Source organism: Rhopalosiphum padi, chromosome 4, assembly GCF_020882245.1.
Source record: "Rhopalosiphum padi isolate XX-2018 chromosome 4, ASM2088224v1, whole genome shotgun sequence".
Classification (NCBI taxonomy): Eukaryota; Metazoa; Arthropoda; class Insecta; order Hemiptera; family Aphididae; genus Rhopalosiphum; species Rhopalosiphum padi.
The window spans coordinates 23,048,801-23,068,357 of record NC_083600.1 but is presented as its reverse complement, the minus strand read 5'-3'; the positions used below and the strand labels follow the sequence as shown (position 1 = coordinate 23,068,357).

The 19,557-nt window shown below is 25.2% G+C and overlaps 2 protein-coding genes across 5 annotated transcripts; both read right to left on the bottom strand.

Moving 5' to 3' along the window:
* Window positions 1-532: 532 nt before the first annotated feature.
* Window positions 533-9,528, bottom strand: LOC132928390 (glutamate receptor ionotropic, kainate 2-like). Its single transcript, XM_060993018.1, has 16 exons — window positions 8,960-9,528; window positions 8,719-8,871; window positions 5,740-5,927; window positions 5,474-5,652; window positions 5,251-5,392; window positions 4,838-5,170; window positions 4,555-4,776; window positions 4,214-4,417; window positions 3,877-3,961; window positions 3,685-3,823; window positions 3,460-3,597; window positions 3,185-3,398; window positions 2,663-2,894; window positions 2,491-2,603; window positions 1,493-1,636; window positions 533-723 (listed from the first exon to the last, which is right to left on the bottom strand). The coding sequence occupies exons 1-16, from the start codon at window positions 9,042-9,044 to the stop codon at window positions 610-612; spliced, it is 2,685 nt and encodes an 894-aa protein (XP_060849001.1). The 5' UTR covers window positions 9,045-9,528; the 3' UTR covers window positions 533-609.
* A 369-nt stretch (window positions 9,529-9,897) lies between these two features.
* Window positions 9,898-18,173, bottom strand: LOC132928393 (uncharacterized). 4 transcript variants are annotated; one of them, XM_060993023.1, is made up of 8 exons: window positions 17,921-18,173; window positions 16,017-16,153; window positions 13,684-13,719; window positions 12,398-12,928; window positions 12,065-12,308; window positions 11,896-11,999; window positions 11,505-11,599; window positions 9,898-10,125 (listed from the first exon to the last, which is right to left on the bottom strand). In XM_060993023.1, the coding sequence occupies exons 4-8, from the start codon at window positions 12,913-12,915 to the stop codon at window positions 10,049-10,051; spliced, it is 1,038 nt and encodes a 345-aa protein (XP_060849006.1). In that variant the 5' UTR covers window positions 12,916-12,928; window positions 13,684-13,719; window positions 16,017-16,153; window positions 17,921-18,173; the 3' UTR covers window positions 9,898-10,048. The 4 variants fall into 4 exon arrangements, with proteins under 4 accessions (XP_060849006.1, XP_060849005.1, XP_060849008.1 ...); XM_060993022.1 differs by lacking the exon at window positions 13,684-13,719; XM_060993025.1 differs by lacking the exons at window positions 13,684-13,719; window positions 16,017-16,153.
* Between the last annotated feature and the right edge of the window lie 1,384 nt (window positions 18,174-19,557).

Genomic DNA, 19,557 nt, shown 5'->3' with positions numbered 1-19,557 from the left:
CAATCCGCAGCTGCACGTATTTATTGCACACTACGACGTTATATATATTATTATTCTTTCCCACCACCTATGTTTACACGCATGATAATCTTTGGCAGCCGGGTTAAAGGTTACGTCGGTTACACGTCTGGAAAATAATAATAAATAACACAACATAGCGATTTTTTTAGCACGACCTTTATATTGTTGTCTTTGGAAGTCGGGCCAAACAAATATTATAATGACCATCGCATGGCGACGGCATGGAGGCGAGATGGGTATTTTTCTAATTAATTTCCAACTGTCGTTGAATTTAACACGCGTCGTTGTTTACATAATTGTCTTTGGAGATTACCAAAATAACAATTCAATATTAAATGCAACAAAAACCAATTCCAATAGCTACCTGTGTAGTATATACTTTGACACTTTGTACTTATAACTATTTTTCCATGACTATAATTTTTGTACACGAATAGGTAAGTCACACAGGCGTGTAGCCACTAAGTAAAAATACAGATTGGTAATATACCTATCTAAAAAAAAAAATCGATTCACACAAGAGAATAAATAGGTATAATAATAAACATATAAATTAACAATACAGTATGAGTATATATATTTTAATAATTATTTGGTAGTTATATCCGATGAACTGTCTTCTACGTGTCTTACTGGTTTAGATGTTCCATGACACTTGAGCACGAATTTCAACTCAACCATGAATGCTTCCCAGAGAGTTAACTACAATGAAATTGAACTATTTAAGAATTGATTTTTAAAATATATTCTTATAAATATATGTACAAACATATTTTTGTTTGTAAATTCAATATTTATTAAAAATAATTAATATTATTATTATTATTATTATTTGATAGTTAAAATCTCCTTCATATTATATTCACTTATTTGTATAGAAATACAAGCAATTTGGCTGAGAGGAGGGTGAGATAAACTTAATAATTTTATATTAACGGTATTACTAAATAAAATATAAAATATAAATAGACTGAAAAAAATACACTGAATATTGGCTAGTGACGGAATAATATAATAATAATAATAATATAATTAATCTAGAGTTAATAACCGGTGAATAAAATATATGCCTTTATATTTTACACTACCTACTATATGCGTAAATTTAAACATAATAATATATTATTGCGTAATGTGTATATTATGTATAATTTAATTAATATTGCTTCATAACTATGTACAATAAATCTTTTAAACACGCAATTTGTGAAAACCAACTAAAATTAACTTTATTATAATTTCACAGTTCGTAAACAACTATGAATTTGTGACGAATCATGAAATTAAGTGTTTTATACAAGGACTAAGGTGGTACCTACTATCAATATCATAATAATAAACATTTGTAATTTGAATTTGCTCCAATTTATGTCGATATTATAATTATAAGCTCTAAAATAATATTAATAAAACTAAAACATATTATAGGTAGTATGCATAACTAATGTTTTAAAATTAATAAGTATATTACCTTTTCTTCAACAGCCACTTTTCTTATATTCCATAAAAATTCAAGTATAGAAAATAGAAATGCTATAAAACAGCCAAGTATTAAAATTACGAACATACCACCAACTTCATTAACATCAAGTTCAGCTGTGTCCTTTTTTAAATCCTAAAATATTAAAATAATCGATTTAGTTTCAACAATAACAAATGTATTTATTGCCAATTTATTAATATTAATATGCATAAATATATGTTTATAATTTATATATACATATACTATATATTAAGTATAAGCATATTTAAAATTAATTAAAAATGCTAAGATTTAAATCTTCTTAAAAAAAAAATAAACTATAAATAATTATTTTAGGCTATTCCAAATTTGATAATTTAATCAAAGGTACTTTAAAACATTTTCTCATTCTAAGATTATAAAGCAAAAAATACATAATATAGGTACATTTAATAAATAATTATTTAAGTAATATCCATGACAGGCAACTTGCTAAAAACAATGATTAAATTAGTTTTTTGTATAAAATTTAAAAGTTTAATGCCTATATTATTTAAATTATAAATAATTCAAGTCAAACAGTACAGAAAAATGTTAATAGATAATTTTGATATTAAAATTATTAAAGTTATTTTTTTAATACATTTATAGTTTTTATTATCTTTTATGGAATAATTGATAAAATTAATAATAACATAATACAGTAAATTCACGTTAAAATGAATACCAATACAACAAAAAATTCTGTTATAACGAAAATCATAGAAGTTCCCTGTTGAAAAGCAGGGCTTATAAAAGGCTTATTCGAATTTTCGTTATAACAAAAAAAAAATTCGGTCTCCTGGAGTTCGTTGTAACAGGATTTTACTGTAATAAATAAATAGCACATATAATTAGTTTAAAATATGCATACCAGATGTAAAAAATTAACAATATAAAATTATATAAAATTATATATATATATATATAAAAATATATTAATCATAGTTAAAAAATGTTGTACCAACCTTACATCTTTTATCGTCAGTTACTGACCACCATTTATTTTTTAAATCCATCAATGCTCCTGACTCAGAAAGCTTTAATACAGCCATGTTTACAAGTGTCCTATGTGGAGCATCTATAGTAAATTAAAAATTAAATTTAACATCAATGAAATTAAAGTGAATTATACTCAACTGAATGGCATTGCGATTCCATAGGCTTTGTTATCCAACCAATATCCCACTTCTGTTAAATCGCAATTTCTCTGCACTTCGTACTCAATAGAACTGGATTCCATAAAGAAAGCATAATGATTTCTTTCCTTTTTCACTCTATCCACCCCCTGTTTGTTATCAGACACCATGACCGAATCACCATTTAATTCCATACCACTCCACATCTTTTGATATAAATTTACATCAGAGTTCTAAAACAAAATAATGTCATTAGTAAGAATGTCATAACAGTGAAAGAACTTTTAAAATATTGTTATAATATGCATTCAAATTTTACAAATGTACAAAAAATATATTAAATTTTACAAATAATCGGTAGTTGTTAATGGTACATTGACAATTTATTATATCTTAAGTAATAAATTATCATAACTGATCATAATTTTAATAATATTAATATGAATGACTATAGTTTACTTTTCTAAATGCTAGAAAGTTGTTACTACAGAAAATAAGAAATATGTATGCATCTTGCACCTACTTGAAAAAAGCTGGCTGTAGATTGTTCAGTTACACATCCATACTTAATGCTCTCTGTACCTGTACCTCCTTTTTTATCAAGATCTTCTACATTCTTTATAGTGGTTTCCATACGATTTGATGTTAAGAATGCTGTCCAATTGGCAGTGTATGATTGAGTCATAATTAGAGCAAAGAACCACCACATAGCAGCACATAGTCTGGTTGGAAATGCTCTAAAATAGTGACACCACTTATTATTATGAATACAGTTTTTGAATTGTAAGTAAAATTTACCTCGGCAGAATATCGCTACCTTGACAGAGAATGGAACCCATTGAAAACCATAAGCAGTTAAGTAATGAAAGGGAATTTTCTAATTCTTCTGGATGAGGATTACACGGGTGAGGGTTTTGCCATTCGTTAGGTGTAATTCTATAATTTGTATAGTATAAGCAATTGAATAGTGTAGTAGGTAATTATAATATTATATTTGAGTAAGAATATAGAATTTAGAATTACCTGGCCAAGAAAAATAATACCAGAGACAAGCCTAAATAAGCAGTTGCTGTAAATATCCATACTTGAAAGGAAAGTGGTTGGGTGAATGAAAAAAGATTGGTTTGAGGTTCTTCTGGTTTACTAAACAATATGCTGATACCTGCATAAAATAAATAAGCATTTCTAGAGGATAGTTTAAAGCACTCAACTTACCCAAGTTCATAAAAGGCATGGTAAAATCTACAGCATTCCTTCTTTCGTGAGTAATTGTTAAATCACAGACCCCTAAGTCAGCTCTCTGTGAATATGTTAAAAGCTAGATCACTATCAAGCTCGGGGTCTAACCATTATTATAGTTTTAAATAATGTCTTTTAAAATTAATTTTACTAAACATATTTTCAATATTTCTATAAAGCAATGATATAGTAAGTTAGGGTGCTAAATAATTATAATTGGATATTTAATATAAAATAAGGGAAACCAAATCAATATATTTCTTAGTAATTCAATGCGTTTATATAATTTAACATTATATATATAATGTGTTACCATTTCTTGTACTTCACCGATAATCCCATTCCATTTGTTTGTCTTTTTATCACGTTTTCCATTTCCATCATTTCTTAAACGAAATTCATAAGTTATGTTGATTTCCTCAGCAATCATTTGTATAAGATCCACCGCATATCCTTCATATTTGTCATTACCCTCTAATTTATTGTGGCCTTCTTTTAACATCAAATATGGTTCTGCCTATCAATGTAAATAAATTAAAACTATAATTTGTTATAATAAAACTAATAGTATGAATAAAAAAATGTCCATCCAAACATATTCAGTATGTATAATGTGTACAATATATTATTATTATATGATCATTTTTTACTTACAATTTTTGATGAAACAATAAATGTTTTGTTCTTACTCCCAGCATATAAATCACGAAGCATTTCAAGACTGGTTCTCGTATAAGTCATGCCTCTTTCTGGATCCCACAAGCCAATTTTTTTGAAACCAGTATCAACCAGTTCCACCATTTCTAGTGTAAAGTATGATCGATGACCAGTTTTGTTGTCAAAGCGTAAGAGACCAGTCAGGCCTTCTGTTTCAATCTAAAACAGAATAAAAACATTAAGTGATAACTACTGAATAATATAGAAATATTATACTTACTACTCTCATGAAATTTATAAGTTTAAATCCATTAGACCAGGGAATAAATGGCGAGTTCATACATTGTAGCGGTTCAGTGATGATTTTATTTGTCATACCAAGACTTTTTAATGCTTTTGCAAATACATTTAATGCATCATAAATGAGTATGGCATTAACTGTAAGTTTGTTAACTTTCAAAGGTTCCATATTTAAGTTCATTCTTTGTTGAACAAAATTCAAATCTCTAACAATATTTTCTACAAACGGGCTTAATGGATCAATCAATCGGACAGTTGTTATATTTGTACGCAAGTTCTGTACAATACTACTAAAATCAACTGTATGTGCATCCTATAACCAAAACACTATTTTATAGTTTTGTCTAAATTAACTACATAGGTACATTAATCATAAATAAAATTAATTCTCACCAATGAAGTTATGATAAAACTATGATAGTCATCCAACAAGTTAACTTCCTTTGCTTGTTTGAATACAGTTAATAATAAATCTGCATCACAGTCAAGTACAATGTGACCTTCTAGAGACTTCTTAATGTCTTTTAAAATTGGTCTTATAATCAAATAGTTAACATTAAAAAAATTTTAAACGTTTTAATTTTTATGTTAGGTAGGTACCTATGTCAAAACTCACCTAAAATTATTGCCTTCGGGCAATTGTATAATAGAAATGGCTGCTACTTGTTTGTCATTAGGTTTTGTTTTTCCTGAGTAATCTTGGATTAAGTCTTGTAATCTCTTAAGACTTTCTGGCCGCTGATAGAGTAACGTGAATGACTTCCAGTCCATGTCATGAACTATAGCCGTATAACCCTTAAATGATAAAAATTGTATTTAGAAGTTAAAAGTTGGTATATTATATATTTATATAATTTAAATATGTTAGTATTATTGCTTTACTTTTGCTAGTAATGTTGGTTCAGGATATGGGTTGAAATAAAAATTGAAATTATTAACAGGCGTGTCTTCCCAACTGGTTTCTATACGTGGAACTTCCATAGTTTCACAAAGTGACTGCACTATGTTTGATGATTCTAGATTGGACGGGCCAAAAACTGCACCGATCCCAGATTCCATAGTTTCACATACTGAAAATTTAAATAATTATATTAGTAATATATAATATAATGTATAAAATATAGATAAAAATCCATTTAAATAAATAATGAATATTTTTTAATTTTTAATTTTGAGTGAGTTTTCTGGTAGAAAATTGAATTTAGTTGATACATTGGAAAATGGGTAGTTTAAAGTAGAAATTCCTAATACTTTTCAAATATCTAATTAGAAAAAATAAAACAAAATTACAAAAAAAAAGGATTATTTATGTACAAACTTAATTGTTGCAATTCTAAAACACATTACTGAAGACTTGAAATTTTTTTCAAATATTTAAATTAGCATTTCTAGTCACAAATAATAAAATTAAAAAAATAATTTTTTTGTTTTTTATTGAGCTATTTATAGACATTTAACTTCTTTAGTTATTATTCGACTAATCGTATCTATGGTATTTTCGTTTGTGAGTAAAAAAACTTGAAAATGTAATACAAAGATCATCAAAAGTATTTTTTTTAAATATCGAAAATACAATCACAGTTTCCTGATAAGCAGACAGCAGTAGAATTTTAAAGAGGTAACTATAACCAAATTCACCGAAAAACTTAAAATGTGCTAGCTATATTTTGTAGGTAGTTAAAATATGCATTCCTTTTTTTTAATTCTAATACCTATGGTTTGAGAATGTAATAAAAGATTTCTCATCAGTTTATATAACTGAAATTTAAATAAAAACTTGCCATAAAGCAGTCGCATATATGATATATTTATAGGTATATATGTTTTACGAGTGATTGAAGTTCAAATTTTAAAATATTCTAAATTTAAACGTACTTATTTAAGATCGTCATTACTTATTACCTAATAATGATTAACGATACAAGCCAGTATATCTATATGCAGTAACATATTTTGGTCAATATGAGCTACGACTAGGTCTATAATGAGTACTTTACTACTTTAGTCTCCAGATAAATTTATAGGTTGAATAAATTTTGTATGCACTTTTATAACTGTATGGCAATATGTATAATACCTGTCTATAAAAGACTTGATATGAACACTATTGTCTATAATTTATATGTAAAATTCTCGGGGCAGCTGGGTGCTCGAGTAAGGACAACAACATTCGAGCATTTGATCTGTACCAGGACCAAATAGGGCCTTAAATACCTTAATTATTCAGGTATATTAAGACTTAATATTATAGTTTTACAAATGTATAATTAAAAGTTAACATAATTTCAGTATTCAAAAGGTACCTAATATAAATTGTAATTATTTTATATTTTTATTAAATTATTTTATAATAACACGAAAATATTTTATTATTTTTTACAAAAACACAGTAACTAATACTAACTACTAACTTAACATATTTAATACTGCGTATAACAAAAATAATAATAGGTAGGTATATTATTTAGTTATTAAAACAGATCAAACATATTATAATGTTCTAAAGCTTAGTATAATCTATAGGTTACACTCTACGTATTTGAACGTACCTATTAAATAATTAAATAATTTTCTTAAAATGTAAAGGGGTCAACACCACTAAAACCTCCTGTGTTTACATCCTTGTTGTATTTGCCTATGAATTTACTACGTAACTTGATAACGTCCGTTAATTAATTATGGATATACAATTATTTTTATTATTTTAAATTCAATCAAATTTGTTTTTTTTTCAGTTATTAGATAGAAATAATCTACAGCTTGCGCTTAAATCTTTTTTTCTGTTTTTTTTTCAATATTTTTATGTCTAATTTTATAAATTATTCGATTAAAATACCATTATTTAAAATATAATAAAAATCTGGGTTTAATGCATTAGGTATATATTATTATTGTTATCTACTTTCAAATTAAAATAGTTATCGAACTCTGAAAATTTAACGAGGCATAAACGTCCTGAACATTTTTCTGTACAGCTTTGTTTTTTTTTTATAAACGTTTTTTGAACAATTTTTAATTTATAACAATGCTTAATTTCAAGAATAAATGTATAATATATATAGATACATTAAAAAGTAACTTAATCTTATATTGCTAACACTCTACACAATGGTTATATACTTATATTATATACTGTGATATAAACAAAATATAATAATATTTCATAGAAAAAATTACAATACAATTAAATGTTTTTATTTTAAATAAAACCATTTATTTAAAGAAATTTAATCATGTAATTAAAATAATTTGTTTAAAACACATTCCAACTCTGTATAATTCACCTTATCTTGCTCTTCCCTAAATATTTATTGAACTTATTGAAGAATAAATTAGCGGAAAAGTATTATAATTAAATATTAAGGTAGCAACTAAAATATTATTTTTAACTAATATTTTATAAAATCGTGGAACATTTTGAAAACTGGCCACTGGGCTTCTTAGGAAAACATTTTTACGTATAATTATCAATTTTCTCTATTTTAATAAAATTTATACCTATAGGTATATAAGTACTAATAGTATAACTAGTATAAGAGTAGATATTATTTTATCATAATAAAATAAACTTATCATCATATATGAATGATTTTTTAGCTAAAAATGTTGCAGAAATAAATATATCTGAATGTAATAATGTTGAAAAAAGAAATATTCATCACGAGCGCCTTCATTGCCTAAGCTACACTCAATTAGCGTCTACATTTAACATAATATTAACAATACACATCATAATAAAATAGCCTGCAATAGGACAAATAAACCACCAATAATTGTTGTTCCAATAAACCATATTTTTTACTACGCCAAGATAACAAAAATTTTAATTTTAAAATTGCCAAATTATTTTTATATACCTACCTTTCAAGCCAGTCATATAAAGATCTGTAGAATCGATAATTTTAATTTCGGGTTTTAAAAACACGTTTGCAAACTTTGGGTCAATGTTCACTTTTTGGATAGCCAATTCGAACATTTGTTGTTCAATGCTGTTTTCTTTGTCGAAGAACCCCACTGTGTATAATTGAAAAAAATGCATTTAAACAATTTTTTCTAATCGAAATTACCCAAATATAACGACTTTTATTTTTCTAACACTTACCAACGGAAAGGGGTACGTTCTCATTTTCTTGTCCCACAACATGGCATAAGCAAACGGTAACAATAAATGCGTACGAAAGAAACATGTTATCGTTCAGAACGAAAAATGTGTACTTACTTGAAACGAATATCGCTCGGGTTCGTAGTAGTCTAGTATATAAATTTAGAAATATTTGCCTGGCCTTTAGCCAAACTTCTTTAGTGCAAACGAAGTGTCATAAACTCATAACATTATAACAAAAAACGACTGTTTCTTCAGTTTCTTGGAAGAATTCAATTCCATTTGTTAGGCTTAGGGTATGTAATATACTTATATATGTTTTATAAATATACACATTTAGCTGAATAACTAATAAATAAACAAATAAATAAAAATGAACTAACTAAATATTTACCTAATCTATTTGAGCTTTGATATTAAAATTGTTTTAAATAACATAATTGTATTAGGTACTTAATCTTCTTAACAACCTGGATATTTCAATAACTAGACACTTTTTGGATCATTTTATGTACAATGACAGCTTTAGACATTTTACATTTTAATGTATGCAAATATTGATACCATGTCTAAAAAGAAAATGTTGATGGGATAAAAAACAAATATTTACCAGTTATCATTTACAATGGTTCTTAATTAATATTAATTTAATTAAATACTTACCTAACGCATAAATTTTGATTTTAAATTTTTATTGACTATTGTTTTAATTTAGTGAAGTTTGTTAATTTATACATTTGTTTGTTATATATATATTTGCAATGTATAATATTAAGTAACTTATTACTATTTATTTATAAGGAACGCCATTATTTTTAAAATGGAGTGTGATGAATTTAGTTCCCATTTATCTTCTTGCTAAAATTTTAACACAAATACAGACTTTGTTATAAACAAGTTTAGGCAAAACTTTATTTAAAATAAAGAAATAAATGGTATTTAATACCAAGGAAATATAAATTATAATTTTCTTTTAAGAAAACAAATGATTTATATACATACAATATACATATTTATATAGTAGGTACTTAAGTATATATTACAATAATTAACAAAAAATAACTTCAAAATAAAAACCAGTATTTTGTTTCATGTTTTTCTGAAATTGTTTAATACATCTTGCATCAAAAAGACAGATTCTTTAATATCTGCTTTTGTTTTAAGACCTGAAATAAATATAGTTAATTATTATTAATCAATATTACAGTAAGATGACATTTAATATTCAGTAAAATATTAAAAAATAATCACTAAAATATCTTAAACAGCGTATTTGTTTTTATAATATAAACTGTTTTTTATTCATTACTTTGTAATACTTGTAAATAGAATGATAAATGTATTCAATATACGCAATAATATGTTTTTTTGCTTATGTTCTTAAACATGTGTTTATATAAAATAAATAGTTGAGAAATATTTTTATTTTTGACTTTAAGGGTGATTGGTGATTACAGATAGAAAATTAGATTTAGTTTGTATTTATGATGGATTAAAATTAAAAATTACTTGTATTATTCAAAATAATCAGAAATAACAAACAAAAAATTAGGGAAAATGGTAATTTCAGTCTAGTTTTCAACAAAATTGATTTTGTTTATTTTACGTAACTCAAAAAACAAATAACTGAAGAAACATGAAATTTTCATTAAATAATTATGTGATTAATTTCATACATAATATCATTTTTACATACATTTTCAAATATTTTGACTCTTTTTAAGCAATTCACAGGCAATTGATATTTACAAGTATTTTTATATTTTTTTTATAGACATTTCAATATAACATTTAGACAAAATTAAATATTTAAATGAAAATGAATAATTTTGGTTATTTTGCTGTAATTTAAAAAACATTATTTGTGGGTACTTGGCATTTTTAATATATTATATTATTCTTTTCATACAATGACTTTTTCAAATACTATGTTTTTGGAAAATATTAATTTTATTGTATAACTTTATTGTACATTGTAAAATGAATTATTTCTTTAGCAATATAAATATATAATAAAATATAGGCTGACAAATTTTAGCTTAGAATCTATTATTTTGTATGCAATGATCTTTGAATTCAAATTTAACACATACTTTACAGTGACTTAGGTAACTAGTAGCAGTTATCTGCTTTTACCTTTTTTCACCTATATTTTTTGAGGTGACACTGCTATCAACTATTGATTTTGTTGAAGTTGATAGCAGTCTTATGAACAAATATCAATGTGAAAAAAAATATTGTGAATATAAATGGAAGTTACAATTAACATAAATTATATTATGAACTAATAAAGTAATAAATACTGATCAATATAAAAAAACTTTTTTGTTATTATTTTCTATATTTTAGGGTTTATTTTTAGTGCCATAAGGTCTGATACTTGCATAAAAATTAAGTGTAAGAACTAGTGCATTATCATAAGTTTCTTCCTAAGTTTGATATGAGTATGTTAACTAATTTTTTCCTATAGTTAAACTATAGTCCTATATTAACTATAGTAAAATAAAGTTACAAAGTTATTTGAAAATGTATAAGAAAATATTACCTGTCAAAACTACTTTTCCATTTACAAACATTAAAAACACTGCTCGAGGTTTGACCATCCGATAAATTAACGCAGGAAATACTTCTGGCTCAAAGCTAAACACATAAATATATTTTACATATTGGAATATTTATAAGGTTTATTTGTATTAAACTTAGTTTTTTAAAATATTTGTTCAATATTAAGATTATAAAAGTAGTAAATGAAAATTTAAATTTGACATTGCTTATAATATTTTAAATTTGTTCAGAATATTATAATAATAATCAATAATCATAAATGTACTGTATTTAGAACTTAATTATTCAACAAATTTAAAAAAATTAATTCTTTAGGTTATATAAATTTGAAGAATAAGAAAATATTTATAAAAAAAAAAAAATGAAAGTACCTGGTAAATTGTGAGTGAGCAGTATTTAATTCTTCCAACATTATTGGGAAACCAACATCCCATGTGCATACAATATTATGCACTGTATAGTCACAAAATTGTACCTACATAATCAATTATATTTATGATGAAATATAATAATATAAAAGGTAAATAAAATAAAACTAACATTGTGTCCGAGTCGTTCTAAAATTTTTGCTACTTTTCGACAACCTAAATTTCCAGTTCGGTCATCTTTAGCTCCTTGCATGATCATTTTGCCTGATGGAAATAATAAACTGGTGACATTAGGTGTACGAAGGCGCATAATTAGCCCATTAAATCGCTGTGGATTATACTCAGAGTTACTAGTCCACATAACGATTCTTACTAAGTCTAAAGGACATCCCATGTTGGCACCACAAACAATGTTTCTGCAATACAAAAATATAACTTAATTAAGTTTAAATAATAAATAAATAATGAATTAACTGTTTAATTATATTCATAAAATACAACTTACTGAACTTGAATAGATTGACCTCCTTTGTTACATCGAATGAATTGAGGTATATGCATAATAATAGTTTTATGAGGATTTGCATTATTACTATCATCATTGCTTAGTTTTTTTTTTTTTTTTATTGGTTCAAAATTATCATCATCAAGTCCATCAAAAAAATGTTTATTTTCTAATTCACCTAGAACTTCTGGTGTTAAAACTACTTCTTCAGCATCTTCTAATTTTTTAACAAACTTTGAATCTGGCCCTTTTGATTTTTCGTTCAAATTTGGATCTTCTTTCTCGCTATATACTGGACCTAGGACAACTTCTTCTTGACCACCATCATCAGTGACTTTACCAAGTACTTCTTCTTGCACACTACCCAATGCTTCTTCTTCACCAGCAATTTGTTCACCATATTCTTCATACTCATTGTCTTTATCGTAAAGAGTTTTACTGAGCATAGCATGTAAACTTTGTTCGCCCACATCACTCTGATCACTATCATAAAATTCTTCATCGTCACTTAAATCCATTGTTAATTATATTCTGAAAGTAATAATAAATAATAAATAAATAAATATTTTAATAAGAATGACGTTATATAAATGCATTTTGTGGTTATACTATTACTAAAAATTGATGAATAATAATAATGGATAACGGTTTTATAAACATTTAAAAAATGATTCTAAATTATTTCTAAAATGTATTAAGCCTTTCTGGTATACTTATAATATATTAACACCAACTATCAATTATTGAAACAGTGCACGTGATTTTTAAATTTTTATATGTTTATTGCCCATGATATCGAGAAGTATAAAATGAATTAACTTAACTTTAAAGACTCTTACAACAATAACAACAATAAAAGCAATGATGAAAGTAACAAAATGTTCAGATATAAGTATAATAATGTAATATAATATCTTATCTCTCTATATATAAAAATGGATTCCTGTTTCCCTTGGTCATCGCATCACACGTGAACAGCTGGACCGATTTCGCTAATTCTTTTTTTGTTGTGTTCGTATTTGTCAGAAGGAGGTTCTTATGTAATACAATTTTAGGAAAATCTACCGGAAAAGTACGGAATCTGGACGTAAAAAATACTATTACATAAAAAGAAGATATTTATGATGTTGTTAAGAGGTATCTCTGGATCTACTGAATCGATTTTGAAAATTATTTTACCAATAGAAAGCCACATTCTTTGTGAGCGTCATGGCATAAATTTAATCCGATAAAGTTAATTATTAATTAAAAAATTAATAATTAAAATAAACGTGTAAATTGTATACCTGTATACAGCACAGCGACCCGTGGCTTCAAGCTACCTGCAACAGTGCAACCTGACTTTTTTCTTTTGTGTGTGTCTTATCAGCGTGTAGGTAAGTAATATTATATAAGAACATTCTAGTATTAATAAAATAGATACCTACTATTTACTAATTACGAGTTTATAATTGTATTATAAATACTTTAAAAATAATTTTATTGTAAATAAGTAGAAATATTTTATATTTCCCTTATTCAAAAACTATAACTTATTTGTTATTTTTAATTTAATACATGAATATTTCTATAATTATTTAAATGTATAGAGAGAACGAATTACTAAAAAGTACAATTTAAAAATACCTAACTAATATAATACATATATACACATTTGGTGTAGACGCACAGGTATGATGTTCTCTTTGCATTCCAAAACTACTCAACTGATTTTGATGGAATAATGACCAATGTGTGTAATTTTGTCTCCGTAATAAGAAAGGATAGTTTTTATCCCGACTAATGACCTCAATATATTACCTCTTTAGCTCTTTATTATGTTTAGGGCTGTGCGATTATTAAATTATTTAATTGATTATTTGAATAATGGATTGTTTTCAAATGATACATAATTGGTTAATTGATTGAAAAAATGCAATGCTGGGTGCGACGGTTATGTAAAGTTGATATGTCGGAAATAAATCAGAAAACCAAAATTAGTATTTATCTTCACGCTAAATGTTAGCATTAGGCAACCAAACTTAACACGTATGCATTTTGTAAAGACAACAAAGTGCATGGGGACAGCTATAATAATATAATAATTAGATTATTACTTGATGACATTAGATTATATTAATTTTAATTTTTAGGAAATATTTTAACAGATAGACAATTCAATGAAATTTTTGTATGAATAATTTAGTAGAAGAAAAAATAAACATAGAAATTAATTAATAATTATGTTATTATAGTTTTTACACCTCAGTTAGCTATTTTGTGCAGTTAGTGACTCTTCTAACCACAATGCTTCACTACAGACAAAAGAGCAACAGCTAGATATTTTAAGACAAATTGTTAAGTAACCGCAACCTGTCATTTTAAAGCTTTTTTTGTATAACAAACATGAGCTGTATTTACATACTTGTATTATACAACAAGAATGTTGTAATGTCTTATTAGATATGAATTTAAAATTTGCACATTTTTGGTGTGCGAACGTTAACTTGAAAGTATAAAATAACATTACTATTAGCCAACAGTTACTGAAGTTATCACTAACTGCACAAACGTTTGGCTCAACGCCCCAACTTTGGTTTTGAAAGTATTAACAAAAATTCAAAATATCACATTATCTAATAAGTAAAGTTTAACTATTAGGCACTATTAATTTATAATATAAAAATTAAAATCTTAAAGAATCATTAAAACAATAGAGAAGTTACTCTACTGTATAGTAAGTTTAGTGTATTTCATTAAATTTAAATGATATATCTTTGCTTACTTCATACAAAACATGATTCAAAATAGTGATGCTGTGTTAACCTTAATTTCCAAAAAATAATTTATTTATATTTTTTAAAAAAGTAGATCAGTTTTTTGATATGTATAACTCTCTCAACTATTTTTTTACTTTAGTTATATTGTAGTTCTCCACTTCTATTTAGCTGATATAATTGTTTAACTATTATTATATTATATGACTATTCAAAAGTAGAGAATTACGACATACTCATATAGCATCGTCTATGATGAATGATATCTTTTTCAATAGCTATGTGTATAAAAAAATCATATTTTAAGAATTATCTAAAATTAAATTATAAAAGTTTTAGTCTAAGCAAACTATACCTATTTTATATTTAAATATCAATTTTCTAACACTTGTAAAGTGTTAATGTGGGTTTCACTTAACTCATTTTAAATTATAATAAAAACAATTTATGTGGAATATTGTCCTTAGTCTTCAAGTATTAACTATTAAAATAAAAATATTCACAAAACTGTACTGTTACGGCTTTACATCATTAAAGTTATCATCATTGTCAATTTAAATAAAATAAATATTTCACGGTCATATAGCCATGGCCTCTTAGAGGACCGCAGCCCACAGTTTGAGAAGCACTGGTTTAAACAATTATTACAAGGAATTTTTTTCTTTAAACTATAATTTGTGCATTTTTTCTGTTCTGAAAACTGATGACGGATAGAAAAAAAGCATTAATGTAAAACCAATAAATTTATAGCCAACAATTTTTCAGTATAAGTAGTTAAATTATTGTAATTTATCCTAAAAATAACTCACTAAAAAATTAAAACATTGTAAAAACCAACTTACAAACACAGATAATGTCCTTACCTTTAAACTTGATAATAGGCCAATTTACTATAATATTAAATTTAACAAAATATTATTTGTTCTGTTGAAAGCAAATTTGCTATGTTGTACATTTGTAAGACGGAGACAAAGTATGCAGGTATAGTGTCTTCTTAAACCTAACATAAAATAAAGCCCCAGAATAAATTATTGCATAACAAAATAGAGATGACACAGTCTATGCTTATAAATTAAAAATCAGATAATATATTATTTATTCAAATACATTTTTAATTATATTGATGAATTACTTTAGTGTGTTTATATCTAAGCTATATTTTGTTTATTAAAACAAATATTTTAACTATTATAAAATAATAAAAGAACCTACCTAACATTATTTAAATACTTAGCAACCATGAATAAAAACATACTTTACATTAATAGATATAAATTGATCATTTTATATTTCTGAATAGTTTAAGATTATCATCAACATTCAAAAGTTTGAAAATACAAAAGGATTCTAACAAAAAAATATTGTACTTTAATGTTACTATGCAGGAAATCAAACAAATAAAAGTGTAAGTATTCATGTTTAAAAATGAATACTTTTATGATGAAAATACAATTAGGTTGTTTTTTTCTAGTAATTTTATAGAGCAATCATTTATTCGATTGATGAAATTATGTATAACAAAATTCTCAAACAAATATTACACTCTTCCATTAAAATCAATAACATCAAGTGTGTTCAACAATTCTAAAAAACTAAGTTATTCCGGAATACCTAACAAAAATGGATATGTATATATCAAATCAATTAACCAAAGTTATTATAGTTTAGGAATAATACTAAGACCAATAATGAAAGAATACGAAAAAAAGCAATTTAAATATGATTTTTTTCAAAGTTACTTGTATAATAATCAAATAAAAAATGGAAACAATCAAGATTTTCTTAAAGAAAATATAAATAGTTCTAAAGCCTACATTGATAAAATAAGACAGCAACAATTAGAACAATCTGATAAAACAACAGAATGTGATAAAGAAAAAAAACATAATTTAATAAATGATGAACAGATGCTAATACCAGAGGACAAAACATTTTAAGAAGAACTATAAAATATATAAATCTAAAATAAGAAGAATATTTTAAGATATTAATTAAGTATGTATGATGTATCTAATCAAAGGTTACTTGTGATTATTTGTCATGTTTAAACAAGATTTTCCCTTTTTTGAGCACTGTTCCATGTTTTCCTAATAAGCCTCAAATGGGATGTTTTTGTTATTTTTTATTGGATAGTATCTTTATAATTCTATTTTCATAAAATTAAATAAACCAAGTTTTACATCAAGTAAAATTAAACTCTGTACATGAAATGAAAAATAAATAAAATGTTTGTTTTACATTGAAACCAAAGTTATAAACATTTTGTGGAAAGATTGTTGACAAACAATACTATAATATTATCCAAGCAGTAGACACGAGAAATATAATTGTTTGTTATAATTATAGAGTAATTATAAGCTTAAGACTATCACTAATATTCACAATATAAAATTACCAAGGAATTTTGGAAATATTTTTATTTAGAGTTAAGCCAAAACTGTTAATTATTATTTTAATTTCTATGTTACCCTTACCCTTTCACGTCATTTAGTTAAAATTAAAATTAACATAGCAGATTACAAAAAATTAATTCAGTAACTAATGTAATATAATTTTAAGTATATTAGTATTTATTTTTGAGATTAAAATTATAAAAAAATACTATTAAAAAAATTTGAAAATAAGTATGAACGCATTCAATTTTTACATACTATCAAATTAATGCCCATATTCGATGTACAATAAAAATAAAATATTATATTAAACGATATTAACATAAACATATTTAAATTATACTATAGATTGTTTGTAATATTTTATACTTTACCTGTAGTAAATATAATTAAATAATTCTATAAAGTAATGAAAGCTACACGCGACCACGCGAGAAAGTACTATTCAACGTTCACGAATCATGATATACCTAATTAACGACTGGTATATCAAGTCATGATACTATTTAATACAATAATATGACATGATATTTTATGAAATATTAGAATGTAAACATTAAATAATAATTTAATAATAGTAAAAATGTGAAATGTGAAATGTAATTGTAATATCTTTCGACATTTATTATCACAGATACAGAATCAATTTCCACGAGTTTATGTCGTGAGTCGTGATAAGAGTTGCGTTAGAAGTTCGTGGAATAAAAAGATAGATTAATTTGTATCATGACAGAATGTGGAATGGTTACTTATCGGCCACAAAGATAAAGAAATGGAAACCACTAACCACTGTCTATTTCCATAATATTAGAGTATATTCATAGACCTTATAATATCTATGAGTATATTAACGTCTATGTCTATTTCATAGATCAACTGAGATGGATTAGGCAAGGTGGATATCTTATCTATATCAGTGCATAGACCTTAATACCTTATACTGAGTAATTGTTATATTCTACGGTTATATACATGATTATTATATCATGGTTATTTATACCAAGTAGGTAGTATAGTAAAAGCTCTATGGTCAATTTAGTATTAACGGAAAAATTACCCAAATAAACTAAATTTCAATATTTCATTTATACTGTTTGTGGTTTGTCTTATTAGTAGTTAGTAAACACTAAATTGTCAAATTGTGCATACCTATTTCACTTTATTACTGGAATATAATATTTATAATAATATAGGAATTACATCAATTAATTATAATTTTTATTATTTTAAATTTATCTGATTTTGAAATAAAATATACCATTTCTGATTATTTTTGATAAAATAAAGTTATAAAAATACAGTAAGGTAAGGTACAGTGGATTTTGGAATGTATTAATAATTGTTCTGCAGTGGGTCAGAGGGACATCAACTTTTGAAATTTATAGCGCAACGAATCAGTTTTTTGTTCCTATTAAAAAGTCTGGAAAACTGAGTTTGGATGATTGTGACAAAATATGTTGTGTTGGTGTCTATATTATATAGCTACCTAGTACCTACTAGTCTACTACCAATGGCGTATTTAAGACGGTTCCCCTAAGGTAGATCGTAGATATAAGTTGCTGGGCCATTGCATGTAGGTACTTTTATTTTTTTCATGTACTTTTACTTTTTAAACCATTGATAAATTATTAATTTTAATCAAACAAATGCTCGAAAAGTTAATTTTCATATAAGTATACAATATTATTGTTTTAAATAAATGGTTTGACAATTATATATTAATATAATTATTCTAAAATATATTTTATTTTATTAAATTTTAGCATTAGACATGTAAACGATATTATCTATTTATTTGATTAGTGTGTTTAAATAGGTTCTCCTAGCTCATTTATAGGCTTAAGGGTCACCAAGTTTCACACTACGCCACCTTCTGCGCCATAACTTCATCACTTCATAATAATTATATTTAATATTTTTCTTCACCTAGACATATAAAAATAATAAACAAATAAATACTCGCAAGTGTGTCTAGGAACTCCTCGATTGTGTATTATTTTAGAGCTATACA